At 47.7% G+C, this 21,388-nt stretch overlaps 2 protein-coding genes and 1 non-coding gene across 5 annotated transcripts; 2 read left to right on the top strand and 1 right to left on the bottom strand.

Moving 5' to 3' along the window:
• Nucleotides 1–134: 134 nt before the first annotated feature.
• On the top strand, nt 135–12,696 carry coro6 (coronin 6). 3 transcript variants are annotated; one of them, XM_048983592.1, is made up of 11 exons: nt 135–332; nt 5,117–5,338; nt 6,552–6,674; nt 8,102–8,231; nt 8,646–8,824; nt 9,316–9,435; nt 9,527–9,631; nt 9,968–10,113; nt 10,382–10,439; nt 10,564–10,791; nt 11,822–12,696. In XM_048983592.1, exons 2-11 carry the CDS (start codon nt 5,141–5,143, stop codon nt 11,942–11,944), a joined length of 1,410 nt encoding a protein of 469 aa, XP_048839549.1. In that variant the 5' UTR covers nt 135–332; nt 5,117–5,140; the 3' UTR covers nt 11,945–12,696. The 3 variants fall into 3 exon arrangements, with proteins under 3 accessions (XP_048839549.1, XP_048839548.1, XP_048839547.1); XM_048983591.1 differs by having other exon boundaries at nt 191–332; nt 5,139–5,338; XM_048983590.1 differs by lacking the exon at nt 135–332 and adding an exon at nt 775–1,127 and having other exon boundaries at nt 5,139–5,338.
• trnas-uga (transfer RNA serine (anticodon UGA)) lies at nt 4,365–4,446 on the bottom strand. Its single transcript has one exon. It is a non-coding gene; the product is annotated as a tRNA-Ser (tRNA).
• A 4,309-nt stretch (nt 12,697–17,005) lies between the features above and the next one.
• On the top strand, nt 17,006–20,148 carry LOC125712951 (protein ABHD15). Its single transcript, XM_048983589.1, has 2 exons — nt 17,006–18,021; nt 18,298–20,148. Exons 1-2 carry the CDS (start codon nt 17,075–17,077, stop codon nt 18,920–18,922), a joined length of 1,572 nt encoding a protein of 523 aa, XP_048839546.1. The 5' UTR covers nt 17,006–17,074; the 3' UTR covers nt 18,923–20,148.
• The last annotated feature ends 1,240 nt before the right edge of the window (nt 20,149–21,388 follow it).

The raw sequence follows: 21,388 nt of genomic DNA, 5'->3' as shown, positions 1-21,388 counted from the left end.
GCCCGATCCACCCCTCAAAAATAGATGGAGCCGCCTTGACTCAGGCGATTCAGCACGCCCCCCCCCCCCCCCCTCTCTCTCTCTCCCCCAACTCCTTTACCCCCCCCCCCCCCCCCCCCAATTCCCCATCTACCCCCTCCCATCCCTGTCAGCGCTGGGAAACGTCACGCAGTTTTGTACATCAGGACGTGCGAGCCAGCACTAAATATACCGACCTGGAACAGTGGTTATCTGTAGGAGAAAAACGCACCAAAAATCAGGAGTATTCACGCCCCAAGGAGGTGGGAAAAGAGCAAGCCAGGGGAGGACAAGCGGAGAACCCACGAAATAAGGTGAGTCCACGCATCATGGGCATACTTTGAAAGTACTTACGTCACTGCGGCGGAGTTGGCCCCCGGGACAAGGGCACACCGCTGGCCTGTCGTCCTCCCATGCGGGACCTGCGCCGGGGAAAGGCAGCCGTGGCTCGGCGCCGACAGCTAAACTGCGGTGTCACGTGTTGTGCGATGTCCCGAACAGACCACGCTGTGCGTGGGACAGGAATGGGGTGCCGTGTGTACTTGGTGTGGGGGATAGAAGATCGAAGCCCTGTAGCGGTGCGATCAAACCGTGGCACGTGTCCAGATGTGCAGGATGGCCGGCGTCTCCATCGGCCTTAACCTGGAAGATGGAAAAGTAATCGTACCACACCGCGCAATATAAAAAGCGACAGAGACTTGGACAGAAAAGTGGTCGTGGGGGAGCAGGGGCAGGGAGAGTGGGGGAGAAGGGGGGGCAGAGATTGGCATTTCTATATTAGGAAAGTGACCGTGTCATTTTTTCCCTTGTCTGGTAAGAGGAGTCTTCACTCAGGCGTATGGCAAGTTTTAGCATACAGAAAGAATGTATAAGTCAAGTACAACCACATTCGCAAAAAGCGTGGCTGCATGTTTGTTTGTTTGCTTGCTTGCTGATCTGCCTGTATTACTGCATTATATCGGACAGTTTATTGAAGGAAACGTTGTCACCTCGTTTGGGGAGATGCTTTTAAGAAGTTGTTTTTATGCGCAGTCTGTAGCCCGTTCGCAGGTTGGTGCGATATTTGTTTTGCAGCGGCACGCCGCAGACCCTGTGATCCAAAATGAACGGTAGGCACCGGGGTCTCAGTCCGCCTCGCTATCGATAGTATCGATTACAAATCGGTTCAATATCCAAAATAAAATGAGGAGAAAGAGAGTAACAACGAAGACAACTGCGATTTATTCTTGGGCATTTTAAACCAGGATCTAACTTGAATAGGTTGATCCAATTGTTTATTTTCTCGGTTATTATTTTTGAACATTGGTTAAACAGTTATTTAAAAAAACATTTTAAAACGCAGCTTTCATTTCAAGTCCTGAATGATACTGTCATACTGAAGATCATTTACAAGATATCCTCTCTGTATCACTTGAGATTAACTTTTACTGATCAGAGGCTGTCTGAGATATCGCTTTATTAATAATGATATATTTCACTGTTGGATAATTTAAAGAAGCGACGATCAATTACTCCAGTAGTACGTCTGAATTATGCAACCCATTGATCACCAGTTCCGTGTCCATTGATATATAGTCATACAGTGCAATGCTGGCTGTACATAGCGTGGTGGAATTCAAATAAGCAGAGTTACAGAGATAAATATTTACAACATCAAGGAAAATGTAGAGAAATAATACGTTTAAGGTTCTCATATGTATGAATTTCTCTAGGAGGTATACAAGACGAGAGTGATAGTGACAATGTAAAGATGCTGTCTAACAAATGGTACATCACAAGATCCTTCACTGTGTTGGGCCATGTCAGTAAGGCCCAGTTAAATCTGAGGCACACAAAACAAACACTGTACCGTGTATTCCATATTAATGATGCACAACTGTAGATCAATAATAAGGTGCAGTGTGTGGTGAATGAATGATGCAAGTTATAGTTAGTGGTAAATTAATGTGATTCTTCACAGAACACTTAACACACTGTAGTGGGATTCCTGAATGATTGTGTAGCAAGTAGTGTGTAACAAGATGAGCAATGAATTTCACATTGTGATAGAAGCAAAGAATTCTTAACCTGACTAAAACACACACCCGCTGCGAGCAGGATTGGAACCTGGGGGGGGAGACCCCATTGAATTTCAAGTCCGACGCCTTAACCACTCATCCATCGCAGCTAGTTTAAAGGTATTAATGACATATCCTCCAGTGTGTCGTATATTAATAACACACTGTTCACTGTGTGGTACATTAATGATGCACCCTAACCCTACAGTATGTCATATATTAATAACACACTATTGACGCACTAATATCTCATACATGAATGGTACACCCTCCAGTGTGCCATACATTAATGAGACACCCTACAATGTATTTTACATTAATATCACATTTTTCAGTGTGTGGTACATTAGTGATGCACCCTACTGTCTGTGGTACCCTAAGAGAATATGTTGGGTTGGAGGGCTGCTGGACTGGATCAGGATCTTGTTTGCTGTTGTTTCCCTCCCTCCCTTCTTCCCCTGGGGAGTGTTTGTTTGTGGGTGTTAGATGCCGTTCTGGTATGTGTGTCACTACATGCAGCGGACCAGCTAATATCATCCTAAAGGATGATCAAGTCAGCTGAGCAGCAGTCAGGGTAACGGCAGCTACTCTGTCACAGAACGGCCCGCGTGTTACATAGTTAATAAGAAGCTATAAAGTCTAATGTACCTACAGCGCTGCGTAAAAGTCTCAGGTAGTCGAAGAATGTGATGTTTAATTCATCCTTATGTTGGGTGTAAAACTATGATATGTCTGTTAAGGTGGGTCAGATTAGCCATTTATAAACCTTTGTAACAACCATCGAATACACATGTTTTTTTGACTGGACCACTAGCCCACCTTGTTTGGCTAATCTCCACTTCACTGAGTTATTTAACTTATTAGGTTAATTAGTTTAGTTAGCGGAGATTGGGCCGTTCTGAAGAGCTCAGTAAATTAAAGCGTGGTCCGGTCATAGGATGCCACCTTTGTCAGTTTATGAAATTTCTTCTCTACTAGACATTTCACAGTCAGCTGTCAGTGGTATTATTGCAAAGTGGAAGCGTTTAAGAAGTCTGGGTTTGGCGGATGCCAGTAAAACGTTACCTGAGTGACTGAATTCTACCAACTGTAAAATCTGGTGAAGGAGGGATAATGGTTCGGGGTTGTTTTTCAGGGGTTGTGCTCAGGGGCGCTGCTAAGGATTTTGGGCCCCATGAAAAGAATCTTGACAGGGCCCCCAACACAGTTTATTGGGGGCTTCTCTGGGCCCCCTCTCAGTCATGGGCCCCGAGAATCGTCATCGTTTACCCCCCCTTTACAGCGCCCCTGGTTGTGCTATACTTCCTTAGTTCCAGGGAGAAGGGAGATCTTAATACTTCATCCTTCAGCATTGCAAGATTTTTTGGACAATTCTGTTTCCAGCTTTGTGGGAACAGTTTGACGAAGGTCCTTTCCTGTTCTAGTATGATTGTGCGACAGCGTACAAAGCAAGGTCCATAAAGACATGGGTGAGTTTGGTGTGGAAGAACTTGATTGGCCTAGACAGAGCCCTGACCTCATCCCTATCAAACACCTTTGGGATGAACTAGAGCGGAGACTGTGAGCCAGGCCTTCACGTCCAACATTAGTGCCTCACCTCATAAACACTCTACTGGATGAATGGGCAGAAATTCCTACAGACACACTCCAAGATCTTGTGGAAAGCCTTCCCAGAAGAGTGGCGGCTGTTATAGCTGCAAAGGGGGGACCAACTCAATATTGACGCCTATGGATTTAGACTGGGATGTCATAAGATATTATCATGTCATGTTCTTATAGGTGTAATGGCCAGGTGTCCCAATAATTTTGTCCATATAGTATATATTTATTACCCAGATAAGTAACCTCTTTGAGACTTTTTGCACAGTACTGTACATCATGGACACAAAACATGTAGTGCAGTGGTTGTTGCTGACCAGTTCTGTGATTCTGCAGATAAATGTATGTGAAATATGACTGTTATTACTATTGTTATTATGTGAAAAATATTTCTCACGGATTTGTAAATTTACATGGAAAAGAAAATATGTTTTTCCCAAATCGGCATCAGTCTTTACCGGCCAGGTAAGGTCACACTTGCAAGGAATTTGACTAGGCGATTTCTTGAGATCCACACAAGAAGACAAACCTTAAATAAAGGGTACCGTGTGACATGGAAAAGTGGGATTCTTGCATGATTGTGCAGTGAATAGTGTGTAACAAGATGACCTGTACACAGTAGTATAATGGAATAAGCTATGAAATGCTATGTCATACTGCACCTGAAGCAAAAAATCCCTCACTAACACACACTGTGAGCAGGGTTTGAACCTGCATGCAGAGACCCCATTGGAGTTCAAGTCCAACGCCTTAACCACTCAGCCATCACAGCTAGTGACAAGTGTTTAAAGACACGCCCACTAAACACAATTATGCTTTTTTTCCCTCACATGTATCATTTGCTTTTTTTCTGTTTGATGTCTGGTCTGGTTTGATGGTTGTTTGCTATTTAATAGAGGTGAGAATGCCACACGTATGACTTCAGACCCAGATGGGTGCTGACACTCTGCCCCAAAGCAGCACCTGACTGACTTGCCGTGGATTAAAACTGAGCACCTGGAAGTCGGACTGTAGCTACCAGGTGTATTTGGAATCTCATGTATTTTTTTAATCAGTGACTTCCTGTTCTCTGTGACGTCTCTGCACCCGTGTTCCCGTCTCCTCCCTCAGATTTTACTTTCTCTCTCTCCTCTATATTATCCCTGCTCTTTTTTCTTCTGGCTTTCGCATATCGACGCTTTTTCCCTCCCTCTCGCCCTTCACTCTTTTTCTCTTTTCCCTTCTCTTGTTCCATCGGTCTCCCTCTCCTCTCAGATTTCCTTATGTCTCTTCTCTCTCCTCTCAGTCTTTTTTTTTTTAACTGTGCCATCTCTCTCTCTCTCTCTCTCTCTCTCATTCCCCTTCTTTCTCAGTTTCTCTCTCTGTCCCTCTCCCTCTCTCTCTCATTCTCTCCCCCCAGTTCCTCCTGTTTGTTTATCCTCTCCATTCTTCCATATAACCAGCCTCTCTCACTCGTCGCCATAGCGATGAGTCGCAGCATCGTGCGCCAGAGCAAGTTTCGCCACGTCTTCGGGCAGGCGGCGAAAGCGGAGCAGAGCTACGATGACATCCGCGTCTCCAAGGTTACTTGGGACAGCTCCTTCTGCGCCGTCAACCCCAAGTTCCTGGCCGTCATCGTGGAGTCCAGCGGTGGGGGTGCCATCCTGGTGCTGCCCCTATCCAAGGTCAGGGGGTGCAGCTGCTCCTTCTCTTTTTACAGTGTGCCATTTTAAACTCCGACTTCCATGTTTAGCAGATTTGTTTCATCATTCGTATGTCTGCCATCAAAAAAAGCACTGTCCAAGCATATCCAGCAGGGGGCACACTGGATAAGCGGTAGGCCTAAGGTAGCAGTCTAAGGTAAAATGCTGCTCTCTAAAGTGCTTCAGTTGATACATTGTAAACTTTTATTTACATCGAATAAACAGTAAGAAAACACAAGGCAGGAACAGATAAACATTTACAGTACCCTGCGATGGATTGGCCCCCAAACCAGGGTGTTCCGCGATAGCTTCCTGGTAGTGATGGGTAAAATGAAGCATCATGAACCATTTGTTGTATTTTCTGAACCCACTAGATGGTGCTTTCTATTTATAATAGGGCTCGAAACATGTTCCGACGCAAACCAAGAGTGCCATCTAGTGGGGTCAAAACATACAGCAAATGGTTCATGAAACTTCATTTGCCCATCACTACTTTCTGGTATTGGTTGCGATCCTGTGCTATGTAGATTATTAGCCTTTAGCCCATCATCGTGTTTACATTCATTGTTATCTCAGAGGATGTTATCATGGCCTATTTGTCCAACACAGCGCAAAGATATGAACCAACATCATTGTGGTTACAGTTCTGTCTTTTTTAACCACTGAAGGCCAGGCCCAGGGCTGCGGTTGTTTTGTCCTGCCTTTTGTTCCCCGAACTGCTTCTATGCCCCCATCAGACGTCCCCATGCTCAGACCGTCAGCTAAAAATACACGGCAGCCAATATGTACCCTACTCCCCCCCATTCCAGGGCCTTTTCAGCAGCTCATCACTGAGCTATAAATAAACGCCTGGGCAATGGTGGGGTGGGGGGCAACAAGTGTTCACACTGACAAAACAGTAGTACGCGGCATTGTGAGGAAGTGACATCACTGGTCAGGAAGAGAGTACTGCCAAAGAGGCTGGTGGGAGTCTTCAACAAAATATTCATATATTTTCCCACAATCCCTCTGTCATTGTATAAGAGGAAGTATGGCTGAAGTCAAATCTGTCTTCAGGAGGGAATCATGGGAAATGTAGTCAAAATCAAAGCCCCCCTCTGGGCCAGACCTGTCCCACAGTGCATTTGTCTATGTTTTTGTGTGTGTTTCTGTGTCTGTGCATGCATCCTTGACTGTCTTGCTCTTTTTGTTCCAGACGGGACGTCTGGATAAAAGCTACCCCCTAGTGGCAGGTCACTCAGGCCCCGTCCTGGACATCGACTGGTGTCCCCACAACGACAACATCCTGGCCAGCTGCTCCGAGGACTGCACCGCCATGGTAATCCAACTGTCAGCCAGTCAACACCTTGGATCCTAAAATACTGAAGTAGTAAAACCGTCTTTCATAAGATAAACACACGCGGAGAATTCGTGGCGGCGATGCAATGGCCTCCGGTGCAGAAGGCCGATGCCATGATTTAGCCACCACGCCTTGTTCCTGATTCGTTCTGCCCGTCACACAGGGGTGGCATGTGGACGTGGCTTAGAAGCACTTGGTGACAGCAGGCTGTCCCGGGTGACGACAGGCTTACTGCAGGAGGGTGCGACCACAATGCACTGATACTGTATGCATGGGCAGGGCTGCTGATGATGTTTGCACCCTCACTTACTTGCAGTTTAATGGTCTCCTAGAGGAGGGCTTATATACCCCAGCACTCATAGGAGGACACACTGTCACATGCTGCCCGTCACGTCGCCCCATGGGTTCTGTTGCATCCACAGTCCACCAGAGGGCAGGCTGACACAGAGGTATGAGGAGCACTGGGAGGGAGAATATGGTGGTTATTCGCGGCTTGGTGTTAGGGAGGGCCTCATCCTATGTGGGTGCTTAGCTCCGAGTTAACCGCGAGAAATTCCTCAGCAGTGGCCGGGACAGGGACAACAGCAACAAAAAAAAGACAAGTGAGGGATAGATGATTGGATGATTTGGCCGCCAGTCACGCAAGGAGGCTCTTTTAATTGGCCATGCTGCTAGTGGCTCACACACACACACGGATACCCAGTTACACAAAGTTACAGTTAAGGTCTAAGCAGGAGTCTCCGGTTTAAGTTCACCACCCCTGTGCTTTAGGGTTAAAAAGCAGCGTGCGTACACATGTGTGTTGCATTGGGAGGGGGGGGGGGGATTTAGCCGCGTCCCCACATGCCCCCGCAGCTGTCCCGTCCTCACCAGTACCCTGGCATGCCCACCATGCCGCCCTTTAGGTCCTGAGAAGTGGATTACCCTTCTCCACTGGAGGATCCTGTCCGTCAGCTGAGGATTACAGGGGGGGGTCATCAGCCCGTTATAGCACAGTGCCTACAGCGCCTCCCGCAGGCCCTCTGGGCCTCACACAGTGGTGACACAGCTCCCTGTCGCTGATGCTCTCCTCTCTGATGCCCTCCTGTCTAACTTATATACTTTAGTGCACATAACATTGATTAGGGGTCTAAGTCACCAGTGGCTCTGATCCCTATCATAGGTTTTTTTGTACTAATCCGTCACTGCAATCATTCCAGACGTAGCTCTCATTTCACTGTGCGGACACACAGAGTTTTTGTTAATCACTAACATTTTCCTGTCTCGTCTCTCTCTGGGCATTATGACATCATGCCCCCACATTTCTTCCGCTTCCCTCTTGCGCATTTCTGTTGGATCGGCGTCCTTATTGCCTGGATTCAGGTCTGAGGATCCTCCCCCCTCCCCCGATCTGTCCTGCCGTGCAGGTGTGGCAGGTCCCGGACCACACCCCCGTGCGCCACCTGACTGAGCCCGTCGTCATCCTGGAGGGGCACTCCAAGCGTGTGGGCATCATCAGCTGGCACCCCACAGCCCGAAACATCCTCCTCACCGCAGGTGCGCCCCCTCATGTCCCCATCAAGGTTACTGCCGTAAGAAATACAACCATCTCTTTTCACATCTTAACTCTCCTTTCCTCTACTTGAAATCCTTTTCATTTAACATGATATATCGTGTAACAGCAAACTCTCCTGGTCCCTGAAATCTCGGTCATGTAGTAAATCTGCAAATAATAAAAACCAAATAAAATACTAAACTATGCTGAAATTGTCTTTACCAGTTAAGCATTTGTGACTAGACCTCTGACCAGCAGGTTCAAATTCCAGTAAGGCAGCTGCTGTTGTACACATGGGAGAAGTAGCCAGAAGTCTGGCACTAACGTATCTGGATGTGAAACTCGTAAGTGAGGGAATAGGCAGTGAGGATGATGAAGATGATGAATAACCCTCCTTTCCTCCATGTGTCCCCCAGGCAGTGATAACCTGATCATCATCTGGAATGTCGGAACAGGGGAGCCCCTGATCTCCATGGACGACCACCCCGACCTCATCTACAGCGTCTGCTGGAACCGTAACGGAAGCCTCTTCTGCACCACCTGCAAGGACCGACGGCTGCGTGTGTGTGACCCGCGCAAGGGCGATGTGGTGGCGGTGAGCATCTCTCCCAATCTCTCCCAACATGGCCGACGTAAAGGATTTAACCCCGACTGATTGCAAAAGCATCACAAGGAAACCAAGTTGTGTACCTTGGTGTTTGACTGAGGCCACCTCTGCCTGCGATTGGTGTATGACTGAGGCCACCTCTGCCTGCGATTGGTGTGTGACTGAGGCCGCCTCTTCCTGCGATTGGTGTGTGACTGGGTCTGTCAATGTGATTGGTGTGTGACTGAGTGTCTTCGTGATCAGTGCTTGGCTGTCTGTCACAGTGATCAAGGTGTGTGATTGAGGCTGCCTGTGATCAATATGCAAGTAAGGCTCTCTGTCTGTGATCAGTAGTGTGTGATTGACTCTCTACAATTTATGCTTGATTGAGACCGTCTCTGCAATTGGTGCTTGAGTAAGGTTGTCTGCAACTAGTTTTCGGCTAAGAGTGTCCATCTCTGTGATCGGCATGTAATGTCTGCCTCACATCTGCACGGCAGGAGCGGCTGGCCCCCCACGAGGGCATCCGGCCGATGAGAGCCATCTACACCAGAGAGGGACACATCTTCACCACAGGCTTCACTCGAATGAGTCAGAGGGAACTGGGCCTTTGGGACCCGGTAAAGCTCCTCTTCACACACCATTTCTCACGCATATTGATCCTCATGGTGTAGCGTCTTAGTGAAACTTGCACCCTTCTCTCCCTCCCAGACGAGTTTTGAGGAGCCCATCGCTCTGCTGGAGATGGACACCAGCAATGGGGTCCTGCTGCCGTTCTACGACGCAGACACCAACATTGTGTACCTGTGTGGAAAGGTGACCCATCACGGCGGCAAAAAGAAAAAAAAAAGACCTTAAATTACATCTGTACTCCATTTTTTTCTTTCCTGTTTCTCTCTCAATATTAAATCACTGCCCCCTAGTGGCCGGTCCAGGTTCTCAAGGTCGTGCAGGTGTCCAGTGATCCTCTGCTCTGAAAGGTCGCGGATCAGTTGCTCCACCAGCTTCTCTGGTGCAGTGAAAACTGACACTGAACCATGCAGCTCTCTGCGACCTCGGGGGAACCGAGGAAGGGCGGCAAAAGCAGGGATCTCCTTCCTTAGCCTCTCTCTGTCTCGTACCCCTTCCTCCATGCCACCTCCCCTACCACAGGGTGATAGCAGCATCCGGTATTTTGAGATCACGGACGAGCACCCGTATGTCCACTACCTCAGCACCTATAGCAGCAAGGAGCCCCAGCGGGGAATGGGCTTCATGCCCAAGAGAGGCGTCGACGTCAGCAAGTGTGAGATTGCCAGGTCAGCAGCCGCGCTGTGTCTGTCACTGCCTCACTTATACTCCCAGTGTAAGGTGACAGTCGCAGTGACAATCGGAGCCTTGGTGTTTGGTGTCACTCACTGGAGTACCGCAGTCATTGGGACTGTGGAATTCTGTTATCTTTAGTTACCGGATCAGCGTAGTTCATCAGTCGACACAAAGAGGGCAGCAGAGAGCTCTGTTCACCTTACTGGTCAGCATGTCAGCCTGGCCTTTCGACCAATGAGGATCATGCGTTCTCCTCAACAGGTTGTACAAGCTTCATGAGCGAAAGTGCGAGCCCATCATGATGACTGTGCCCAGGAAGGTCAGTGCTGAGAACCATTGAGTTTCTATCCCACCACACCTCTGTTTTCTTTCCATCTTGAACCACAGGCAGAAACCTTTTCCTCACCCCAGCCCCCCTCCTCCCTTTTAATCCGTACCCACAGTCAGACCTGTTCCAGGACGATCTGTACCCGGATACAGCGGGCCCAGAACCTGCGCTGGAACCTGAGGAGTGGCTGGCGGGCCGGGATGAGGGTCCAGTGCTGGTATCCCTGCGGGAGGGTTACGTGCCCCCAAAGAGCCGGGAGCTCAAGGTGGCCAGGAAGAACATTCTGGACTCACGGCCTGTGCCGCGTCGGACCATGTCTTCCTGCGACGGCAGCAGCCTGCCAGTGAGTGCTAGAGTGACATCAGCTCATGATCTCTGACCCCATCATGCAGGGTCAACCATGTGTGGACAATACCTGGAATTCACATTTTCATTCAGTGTCCGTTACAAATGTTGAATTAGGTTCAGTAGCTGATATAAGGCTCCATGTTTTTGTCACACAGTCTGGTTCCATTTTTTTCTTTGTGTTAGTGTCTATTCGTGTATTTCTGGTATTTAGAGACCTTATTTAGGTAGATTTTCTTGATGTTATTGTATTCCCTAGGGACAGGCAATACGTATGGTTTTCTGGTTTTGGGACCTTGTCTCGTTAATGTAATACCTAAAAAATTCTTTGACAGATGTTTTTTAAGGTTTGTGGACACGTTGTATGGTTCAAGATGTGGTTATGCGCATATTTTGAGACAAATCGCACCAAAATTTAAGCCGCTCTGCATAGTGATATCAGAGAGATATCAACCTCAGACGTTTAATCCCATTAGTGCCGTAACACAAAAAGTATTTGACGGATCTTTTCAAACTTCACAGGTACATCGTATGGGTAATGATCAAAAGAATCATGCCATGCAAAGCTGGGCTTTTAATAAAGATTTTTGGAGAGTGTAGGGGAGATAAAGATTGTAGAGGTAGTGGACTAGATATCGTAGAAGTAGTTGGGGAGCAGGTGATGTTCAGGGAATACATTGTTGTCCTTCTGATAGAATCTTGTTGATAAAGTTTTGTTGTATAATATTAAGTTCCATTCTCTAATTGAGCAGCAAGTTCTCTTCTGCTGAATATGTAATGTGCCATCATCTTCTGCATTCCTCCCTTGGTGACCCTGTCCTGTTCTCTCGCCTCCTTGCTACTCCTCTCCTTTCATGCTCATGAACTTTATTGTTGCGTGTTTATGGTTTAAGTTGGCGTGTACTAGGTCCTTGCATACTTCTTCACCTGCTTCTTTCTTCTTTTATCTCTTCTCTTCACCCCACCCCTCTCATCCCCACTCTTCTCCTTTCCCTCCATTTCTCTGTCCTCCTAAACTCTTGCTCCAGCCCCAGTTTGTGGAGAAGCTGCTGGAGGAAATACAAAGTCTGAAGGCTACCGTCCTCTCTCAGGAAAAGCGAATTTGTGACCTGGAGAACAAGCTTTCAAAATATACCAATGGCACAGCTTGAACTCTGCCCCCCTCCAACTGCACAGCCAATCAAAGTTTCTTGGGACTCGGACCCAACCCATCCCGACCCAGCCTCCCCAGTTAAGCACAGGCACTACCAGACTCACAAACACCTAGAGTTAATATACACTCTTCTCACTAGGGTTGTTATCCCTGTGACGTGTACCACTCTACATGAACTGTGTCCCGCTTTTTAATTTCCCCCTGCAATGGCGTCTGACAGGTGTATTGTGGGTAAAAAGCTTCACCAAAGGTCACAGTGGCTGTCTCCATGAGAGGGGTCCAGCTGCAGACGCCTGTAGAGTGGAGCTCCACAGGAAACACGTGACCTCAACTAATAGTTAACTAATGTTAGCGAATAAACCCTAACCTTAACTCTAACCCTAACCGGAGCTCCACTTTACGTCCTTAAAGATCACGCGTTTCTTGTGGAGGTGACGCATTTTGGGTGGAGCTCCACTCTACAGGCATCTGCAGCTAGACCCTCTTGGTCTCCATAGCCAACTAACCCCCCTCCCCCCATCATTTTTGTACTTATGACTTTTGGCCCATGACCTTGGCCTTCTACGCCCTCATTTCTTCATCCCAGCAAAAGTCCCTGGATGTTCTACGGCCTTTCAAATTCAAAATGGTATTGTAAATAATATATGGAATGAAAAAGGAGAAAGTGATTCAGGTTACAAAAAAGCTTTGTTTTGTGTGTTCTGTATAAAATTAGAAATAACAGTAATAAAATTAAGATTTTTTTTTAAAGGTTATACTTGTTTTGTTCTGAGATGCACAACAGCGCATTATGACATCATATACTTACACGTCCATCCCTCCATCTTCTGAAACCACTTAATCCCAACCGGGGTCTCAGGGGGGACCGGAGCCTATCCTAGGACCAACGGGCGCAACAAGGAACCAAGTTTCCAACACTCCGTAGGGCCAATTTAGACTCATCAATTAACCTATCCTGCATGCTTTTGGATCGTGGGAGGAAACTGAAGCCCCTGGCAAAAATGCACATGAACACGGGGAGAGCATGCAAACTCCACACAGAAAGAACCCGAGACCGAACCCAAGACCTTGCTGCAAGGCAGCAGCGCTAACCACTGTGCCACCACATCGCTATCATTCATAAAGTGGCTTACAAATACACCAACTTCATTTTGAACAACCTAACAGGGGAGCTATAACCAAGAACATAACCAAGGGATAGTAGACCTGTGACCTGTACTACGAAGCGGGGTTACTGGCTTATCGGGGTAACTTGTCGGATTTAAGGTAGTCTGGGCAAAATAGGTGAACAAATATGAAGTCCATTTAAACTGTGGTACCTTAAATCCGACAAGATACCCCGATAAGCCAGTAACCCAGCTTCATAGTACAGGCCACAGGTCAGTGGTTGGAGGAGCTAGTTGAAATATTCTTAGACAAAATTGGTCTTGAGGGAAATTGAGGATTGGATGTGGATGGGTGGCTCATTCCACCACTGTGGAACCACAACTGAAAAACTTATTTTCTTGTGGTGGAGGACCTTGAGGTGGCATTGGCTTGTTGACTGAGGAGGGTGAGAAGGGATGTAGGTCATGACGAGGCCTACATCAAAGGATGTGAGTGCTGTTCATTTCACAGCTCTGAAGGTCAGCAGAGCACCAGTGTTACATGAGAAGATTTTGGCTGATTGAATACCAGATGCATTTTGAATCATCTGCAGTGGTTCACGAGCTGGTAGTTTTGTCATAGGTACGGGTCTGGATTAGGAGCCGAGCTGCATATTCTGACAAATAAGGCCTGATCTTCTCGATGTTATATACCAGACCAGGAGCTGGCTGCAATGTGGTCAGCAAAAAATAGCTGGTCATCTATTATTACTCCGAGGTTCCTGGCTGACCTTGATGGAGACAACGTCAATGATCCAGACTGTATAGTGATATCATGGAGAACGGAAATGGTGGCAGGGAAGACAAGTTCTCCCGAAAGCTGGAGGTGATGATGCTTCATCTTTGCTGTGATGTTATTGAAGCATGCGGAGGTCCAAGTAGAGACTATCATGTCCTCAGGAGGGAAGGTCAATTAGAGTTGGATGTCATCAGCACGGTAGAGGTAGGAAGAACTAGAGAGGTAGTGTACAAGGAGAACTGATCAGACCAAGGACTGAACCTGGGGGAACCTTGTCACACGACTTGGACGCCTCTGCACGCCAAGACCTTTGGAACGATCTACCTGAAGGGTAAGAGCCAAATTATTTTAGAGCAGTTCAGATTGTTAAAAGGTAGCAGAAAAGTCTTGCAGTTTGTGGACTTTTATATCCCAGCGGTGCTTCTGAAGAATCCTGAAAGGAGAGATTCATCATTCTCTAGTTCCCAGACCCTAAGAGGCCCAATTCATTACATAGACCTACCAACATCGCAACACAATTACATGTAAATTGCCCCATAATTACCCTAATTTACTTAGTCTTAACAAAGGCACAAGATTGGATTCATCCTTTGGGAATTGTGCAAAGGCTACAGGAATGTGACGTGTCTGTTTCATGTGGTCGCGTACAGAAAAAACCCACAATAACTATGTGTAAAAAGGCACTGGTGAGTCCAACCCAGTGGGACACTGAGAAGTCTTCTCAGTAATATATATATATATATATATCTCAGCTGATGTATATTACATGGACAAAGGTATTGGGACACCTGGCCATCACACCTACAGGAACAGGACATCCCACTCTAAATCCATAGGCATCAGTATAGAGCTGGCCCCCCATATGTAGCTATAACAGCCGTCACTCTTCTAGGAAGGATTTCCACAAGATTTTGGAGTGTGTCTGTCGGCAATTCTTGTCCACTCATCCAGAAGAGCATTTGTCAGGTCAGGCACTGATGTTGGACGTGAAGGCCTGGCTTGCAATCTCCGTTCTAGTTCATCCCAAAGGTGTTTGATGGGGTTGAGGTCAGGGCTCTGTGCAGACTAGTCAAGTTCTTCCACACCAAACCATGTCTTTGACCATTGGGGCATAGTCTTGCTGGAAAAGGGCCTTCCCCAAGCTGCTCTTAAAGTTGAAAGCAGAGAATTGTCCAAAATGTCTTATGCTGAAGCATTAAGAGCTCCCTTCACTGGAACTAAGGGGCCTAACCCAGTCCCTGAAATGCAGCCCCATACCATTATCCCTCCTTCACCAAACATTACAGTTGGTGCAATGCAGTGAGGCAGGTAAAGCTCTCCTAGTGTCCACCAAACCCAGACTCGTCCATCAAACTGTCAGACAGAGAAGTGTGATTCGTCACTCCACAAAGCATGTTTCCACTGCTCCAGAGTCCAGTGGCATCTTGCTTTACACCATCTGACGCTTGGCATTGTGCTTGTTGATGTGAGGCCTGCATGCAGCTGCTCAGCCATGGAAGCCCATTCCATGAAGCCCCTGGCACACAGTTTCCTGCTGGGATTAATGCCAGAGGAAGTTTGGAACTTTGCTGTTGTTGAGTCAACAGTGCATAGGCAACTTATACACACTATGTGGCTCATCACTAGGTAACCCTGCTCTGTTACTTAATGCGATCTTACGAGTTTCTCCTGTTCCTAAACGCTACCACTTTACAATAATACCACTTACAGTTGACATAAAACATCTAACCGGGAAGAAATATTACAAACGGACTTTGTAAAAAAGCTGGTATCCTATGACAGCACCACCCTCGAACTCACTGAACTCTTCAGGATGACCCACTCATTCACAAATGTTCGTAAACCTGACTGCATGGCTGGGCACTTGATTTTTACCTGTGGAAATGGGTCTAACTGAAACACTTGAATTCGATGATTAAGAGGGGTGCCTCTATACTTTTGTCCAGAGCAGAGGATCACTGGACACGTGCACGTCCTTGAGAACCTGGACTGGACACCAGGGACAGAAAACAGTGACATCATATACAAAGAGAGACAGGAATGGAAAAATGGAATATTAACGCAACAGCACCATTCCACAAACAAGGAGTTATTGCTCTGTATTGCCCTCTGGTGGATGGAAATTTAGCATGTTCTTAGAGTGAACTGGCAGGTCTGCTGCAAAAACAAAGTTAGCAAGGCCTGTTTGTCAGCCTGTGTACCCCTCTGTTTTGGCTTAAGGATCTTAAACCGGAGAACCTCCTGAACAACAGAGCATGGGAAACAGGAGGATCTGTGATTTTCTAATTGTAAATTACCGTGGTTTCAGCTCTAAAAAAAAAACAATGAATGTCAGTGTCCTGCAGAATCAGTTTAACATTCTGCAATACTCACTGTGTCCTGGAGTGAGTTACTTGCTGCTACTGCGGTTACTTAACAGAGACAGACTTCATTCTAAGACTATAATAAGGCCAATTACCACTTCTGCTGTAATTCTTCCTGAACTACTGAAAGTGTCCAAAGTCATGTGTTATGTTCGTTTTGTCCAGGATAGATTAACTATCTCATGCACAAACAGGGGTATGTTCCCCAAGAGCACAGGGGGCTAACAATATTAGCAACTTACATAGTTGTACCAGGGTTGCCAACTCTGGCAAGCTAGCTGGAGTGAGATGTTCGAGACATATCTGCACACACATGCACAAAGAATACCATGTATATAACAGGTTTATTACATCGTAAATAGTATGTAGGGTTTGCAAACTACCTCCAAAACTTTGGAGCTTTTATAATGGAATAATATAGATTTGCTGTAAGGTTTCTTGCATGAGTGCGAGAGGCTGAAAGCTCGATTGTCACGCCAGATGCATACAAGTTGGTAGTCCTGGGTGGACACATACAACTATACAGTATAAGTGGCTAAAGGAAGCACTTGGGAAATGTAGCCAGAATAGATGCATCCGACAGGCTGGTTGTAGTTGGTTGTATGTGTGGATACCTTCCTAAATAGTCAGTTTGCAATGAAAGAACAGGAACATACTGACCTGCGCTTCCCTGTATACACTGGGGGGGTGGGAGCAGAATGATACAGAATGGCTAGATTGATTACTGAGGAGTCAATGATTAATGGGGGGAGGGGATCAGCTCAGATGGACAGACAGAGCAGGAAAAAGCAGCTAAAAAGCAAGCAGGCAGTACAAGACAGAGGAGACTCTCTGAAGAGTGAGACCGGACACCGACTGTGCTGGGACGGCCTAGTGGTAGGATGCAGATCCCCAGTCTTTCCTTACTGGCTTCCCCACGATGGGTCTGCATCATGTGGGATGGAATGCTATGCCTCCTGCCCTCAATAATTCTGCTCTTCGTGGCCTGTTTTCTCCGTTTGCCCCAGGTGTGGGGCCTCGTAGGGGGGCTGTGTCGGGCGGCACTCCATGTGCTTTGGCTATGTGTTTGCTGGTGTCTGGATCTGCCGCCGTCCCCCCTGGCTAACACGGTGCGTCCCAGCCCTCAGCTCCTATACAAGCCTACGGCTCTGGCTTGCTTCCTGCTCCAGCGCTGTGCCTTCCTGGCCCGTTCCTGCCCAATTGGCTGGCCCTGGGACGACCCGCACCTCCAAACCTTTGCCGGCGTTGTGGGGGCCAGTGATGGGGAGATCCGCTTCGCCAGAGATCACCTCCAGATGGGAGACGGGGGCGTGGTGGCACTGGATTGGGCAGTATGGCTGGAAGGAGCCCCCAACCCATGTCTGAAGACTGAGCTGACAGCCGGGCAGCGAGCCCTGGGGTGCTACTCCTCCTGCCCGCCTGTTCTCATTGTCGTGCCGAATGCATGGGGCCTTGTGACCCCTCACCTCCTGGGGCTTTGTGCCGGTGCACTCCGCCAGGGCTTCTATCCGGTGGTGTTCTGCTCCAGGGGCGTCGCGGGCTGCCCACTGGTCACCCCCAGGCTTCAGGAATTCGGGGACCCCTCCGACTTGATCCAGGCCATCTCCTACATCCGCAGCCGCCACCCAAGATCAACTCTCCTGGCCGTCAGCGAGGGCTCTGGCTCCGGTGTGCTCCTCTCCTACCTTGGGGAGTGCGGCTCCTCCTCCTACCTGACAGCAGCAGCCTGCCTGTCCCCCATCCTCCAGGGGAGGCTGTGGTTCGAGACGGCCCTTCCTTCACTCTACCACTGGGGGTTGCTGCTGTACCGCAAACTCCAGCTGAGCAGGTAATTGCTAGTGATGGGCAAATGAAACTTCATGAACCATTTGCTGTATTTTCTGACCCCACTAGATGGTGCTCTCTGTCCATAAAAGGGTGCAAAGCATGGCCCAAAGCAAACTAAGAGCACCATCTAATGGGGTCAAAAAATGTAGGAAATGGTTCATGAGACTTCATTTGCCTGTCATTAGTAATTGGTGCCATAGCTGTGACTGGTCACCTGACCCATATGCCTGACCCTTGCCTGTCTTGTTTTTGCCATCTCCTGCTTTCTCTCTGGCAGGTACGAGAGCGCACTCAGTGCAGTGATGGATGTGGACCAGGTGTTGAGCTCCTCCTCTCTGCGCCACATGGAAGAGCTCATGTTCTGTTCCGGAAAGGCTGGTGGCAGCAAAGGTGGGGAGGACTGGGAAGCATACTGGGATCGGAACGAACCCCTGCGTGATGCAGACGAGGTGGCAGTGCCTGTGCTTTGCCTGCGCAGCCACGATGACCCGCTGCTGCCCCCCGTCGCAGCCCTGCCCACTTGCCTTTTCCGCAGCAGTCCGTACTTCCTGCTGGCTCTGACTGCTACCGGTGGCCATTGTGGATTTCAGCTGCCCGGGACTGAAGGTGGTGGTGACACCTGGTGGAGTCATGAGATGATACTGGAATATTTTGCGATAGTGGCGGAGTTCCTGAGGGCAGAGGAGACAGGGGGGATGCCGACGGGAACCAGCCCAGGTCTTCGCCACAGGACCAACACCCTGGTGAGCCGTAGACGACGAGCCTCCCAGCTGAGGAGGGACGCCCCCCCCAACTGGCCCCATAAACAGATACCTACAGGGGGGGCCAGAAGGACGGAGAACCAGATCAGTTCTGCAGAGAAGCGGGACCTCTTCACTTGGCACAGATCCTACACCCGCTGAGGGCCAGCAGCAAGAGAGCAGATGGAAGGAGAGAGACCAGCGAAAGTCTGGGCCCACAGAACCAGCCAGGTGTGTGAAGGAAAACCCCAAAGATCACTCAAGGGGGGAGGGCACGGCAGAGCGAGTGCGGGGGGGCAGTCACCAGGCGGTTCTCTCCATACCACCAACTGTACTACTCTGCTAGAGCTTCCTAGATTATACATACATTATACAAACTATGAAGGATTTAGGGTAGCAGCAACAGTTAAGCCGTGAGTGTTTCCATAACATCTCCCTACTGATACCTTCTTGAGCTTCTGCAAGCTGCTTTAAAACTGAAAGGCTTCTCTGCTTGGCTAAATAGGTCAGTTCTTCTTGTGCTTCCACTTGTTTTTCTTGATTGAAGGACTCGTCCAGCTGTTTCAAATGACACATACATAATTATAGGAGACTGACCAATCAGCACACAGCAAGAACTCATCGTTAAAGGGACCTGGACTTAACTTTAATTGAAATAATAATTTACAAATCCTATCCTAGCTCAAAGTGCCCTCCCTGACATGGGTGGTCACCTTAATTACTTACCACACAGCTGCTGATCTAACCCTTCCTATAACACTGCTTTGGCTTTCCACTGCCTGCTTTTTGGCACATGATTTTTGTCTCTCACCGTAGAAAATATTGCAAGAACTTTCTATGGTGAATTTACTATAAAGCAAAACGAGACCCAGCTGACACCCTGAAACTCAAGAGGGGCGCCCATAAGCTACCCTTAACCCTTTGCAGCAGTACTGACACGATAGTGGAAAAACTTATTCCAAACTATCCGCTTGAATCCACTCTCTTGGCTTGTAAACATAGCTTGAGTGTACAGAGACATCATTCATTAACAAGAAGGTTAATCCATGGAAACCATGGACTTTTGTCTGTTTGCATCATCCAAAGTTGATGTACGAAGCCAAAAAAGCAAAACAAGTAACGAACAAGTAATAAATCTCAGACTAATTCAGATGGAGTCACTAGCGTCCCGCGTGGACAGAACAGACTGGACTCCTGACGTACTAAAATTACTTTTATTACAGCTGATTTTGTCCAGTATCCCTCCGCCATCACAAGAAGTAATTACAAACAAAATATTACATTTGCACCTAAAGTCATCTGTTCATACTGCCAAGGCTCTTTTATACATTTTATTTCACTTTCTTTTCTTTCTCTCATTTTAGGAATAATCTCTTTTTTTTTTTTTTAAATCTTTCAAACATTCAGTAACAAGTTTCACAATCTATACATTTTTAACACAGGTTATATATGGACTGCAATGGCAATGGTCAACCAGGGGGAGGGTGGGAGGGGGACTTAACATGAATACTGACAAATACACTGTACAAAGGAGACACCCATCTCCCCTGGTTCCAGGTCCCAGGGGTGTTCAACCAATCAGAACTCACCATCTGCTCCAGGCCAACGCTAAGACATTCAATAAAAACAGAACAAAACAAAAACATGTGCATTTTGTGAAGGCGACTGAAAGGATGTGTGGTGGGGGCTTGGCAGCTCTGGTCATGGCACAGTGTTAGACCAAAGATATTACTTTGTTAGGTTTCACCACAGTAATTACTGCCTCCAAAGCGTTCTCCTCTTTCCTGGCTGCCGTTTCCACCCAATGAGGTTAACGGGGGGGAAATCTAACCAATCAATACACACCTCTGCTCTTGGCAAAAAAACTGACTGCAGCATGCTATCTGGCAGCAGCAAGGCTTTGGAGACTCCCCCCTCAAAAGGTGGACTTGTGGACTTCTCCATGAGTTTCACACCAGGCGCAGCGTCATTAAAAAGGAATGCGACAAACCGACCAATAGTACGACCCGATGGAGGCGGAGACCTGATCAGAGCCAATAAAAAAAAAGGGGCTTTAGTGGATGTAGTGGAGGAGCAGGAAGCACCAGCGAGCGGTAAGCAAACGTCGTGGACAACACTGTGCGTCTTTGTGTATGTGTGTCTGTGCACAGATGTGCGTGTGCATTTTATTCTTTTAAACATTAATGTTAGAAACCAAGTCATTATCTCTTTTGTTTTCACAATACAAGCAGTTAATTTGTTTATTTTTATTTCCATTTTTTTCTTAATTCTAAATATACAATATAAACATTTGTTTCCTATACACCCCAATCAAGACTAACTATCTGTCCACATCCATATCCATCAAAACATACTGGCAGCACCTTGCTCTCTCGATGCTGTGTTTTTACACACATGTAGTTTTAGTACTCTTTTAAACTTCCAAGTCAAGGTAGTTGTGCTGGGTGTGAGGGCCCAGCCAGGCTAGTGAAGAGACGGGTAGAGAGAGAGAGGGGGTTAGACAGGGGTGGGTCTTAATGAGTAGGAGGCGGGGCTAGAAAGGGGTGGGTGTGAATGATTAGGAGGCGGGGCTAGAAAGGGGTGGGTCTGAATGAGTAGGAGGCGTGGTCAGAAAGGGAAGGGGCATGG

The sequence above is a fragment of the Brienomyrus brachyistius genome, chromosome 18 (assembly GCF_023856365.1).
Source record: "Brienomyrus brachyistius isolate T26 chromosome 18, BBRACH_0.4, whole genome shotgun sequence".
Classification (NCBI taxonomy): Eukaryota; Metazoa; Chordata; class Actinopteri; order Osteoglossiformes; family Mormyridae; genus Brienomyrus; species Brienomyrus brachyistius.
The sequence above is the reverse complement of the archived record's forward strand: the minus strand, read 5'-3'. Positions and strand labels throughout refer to the sequence as shown.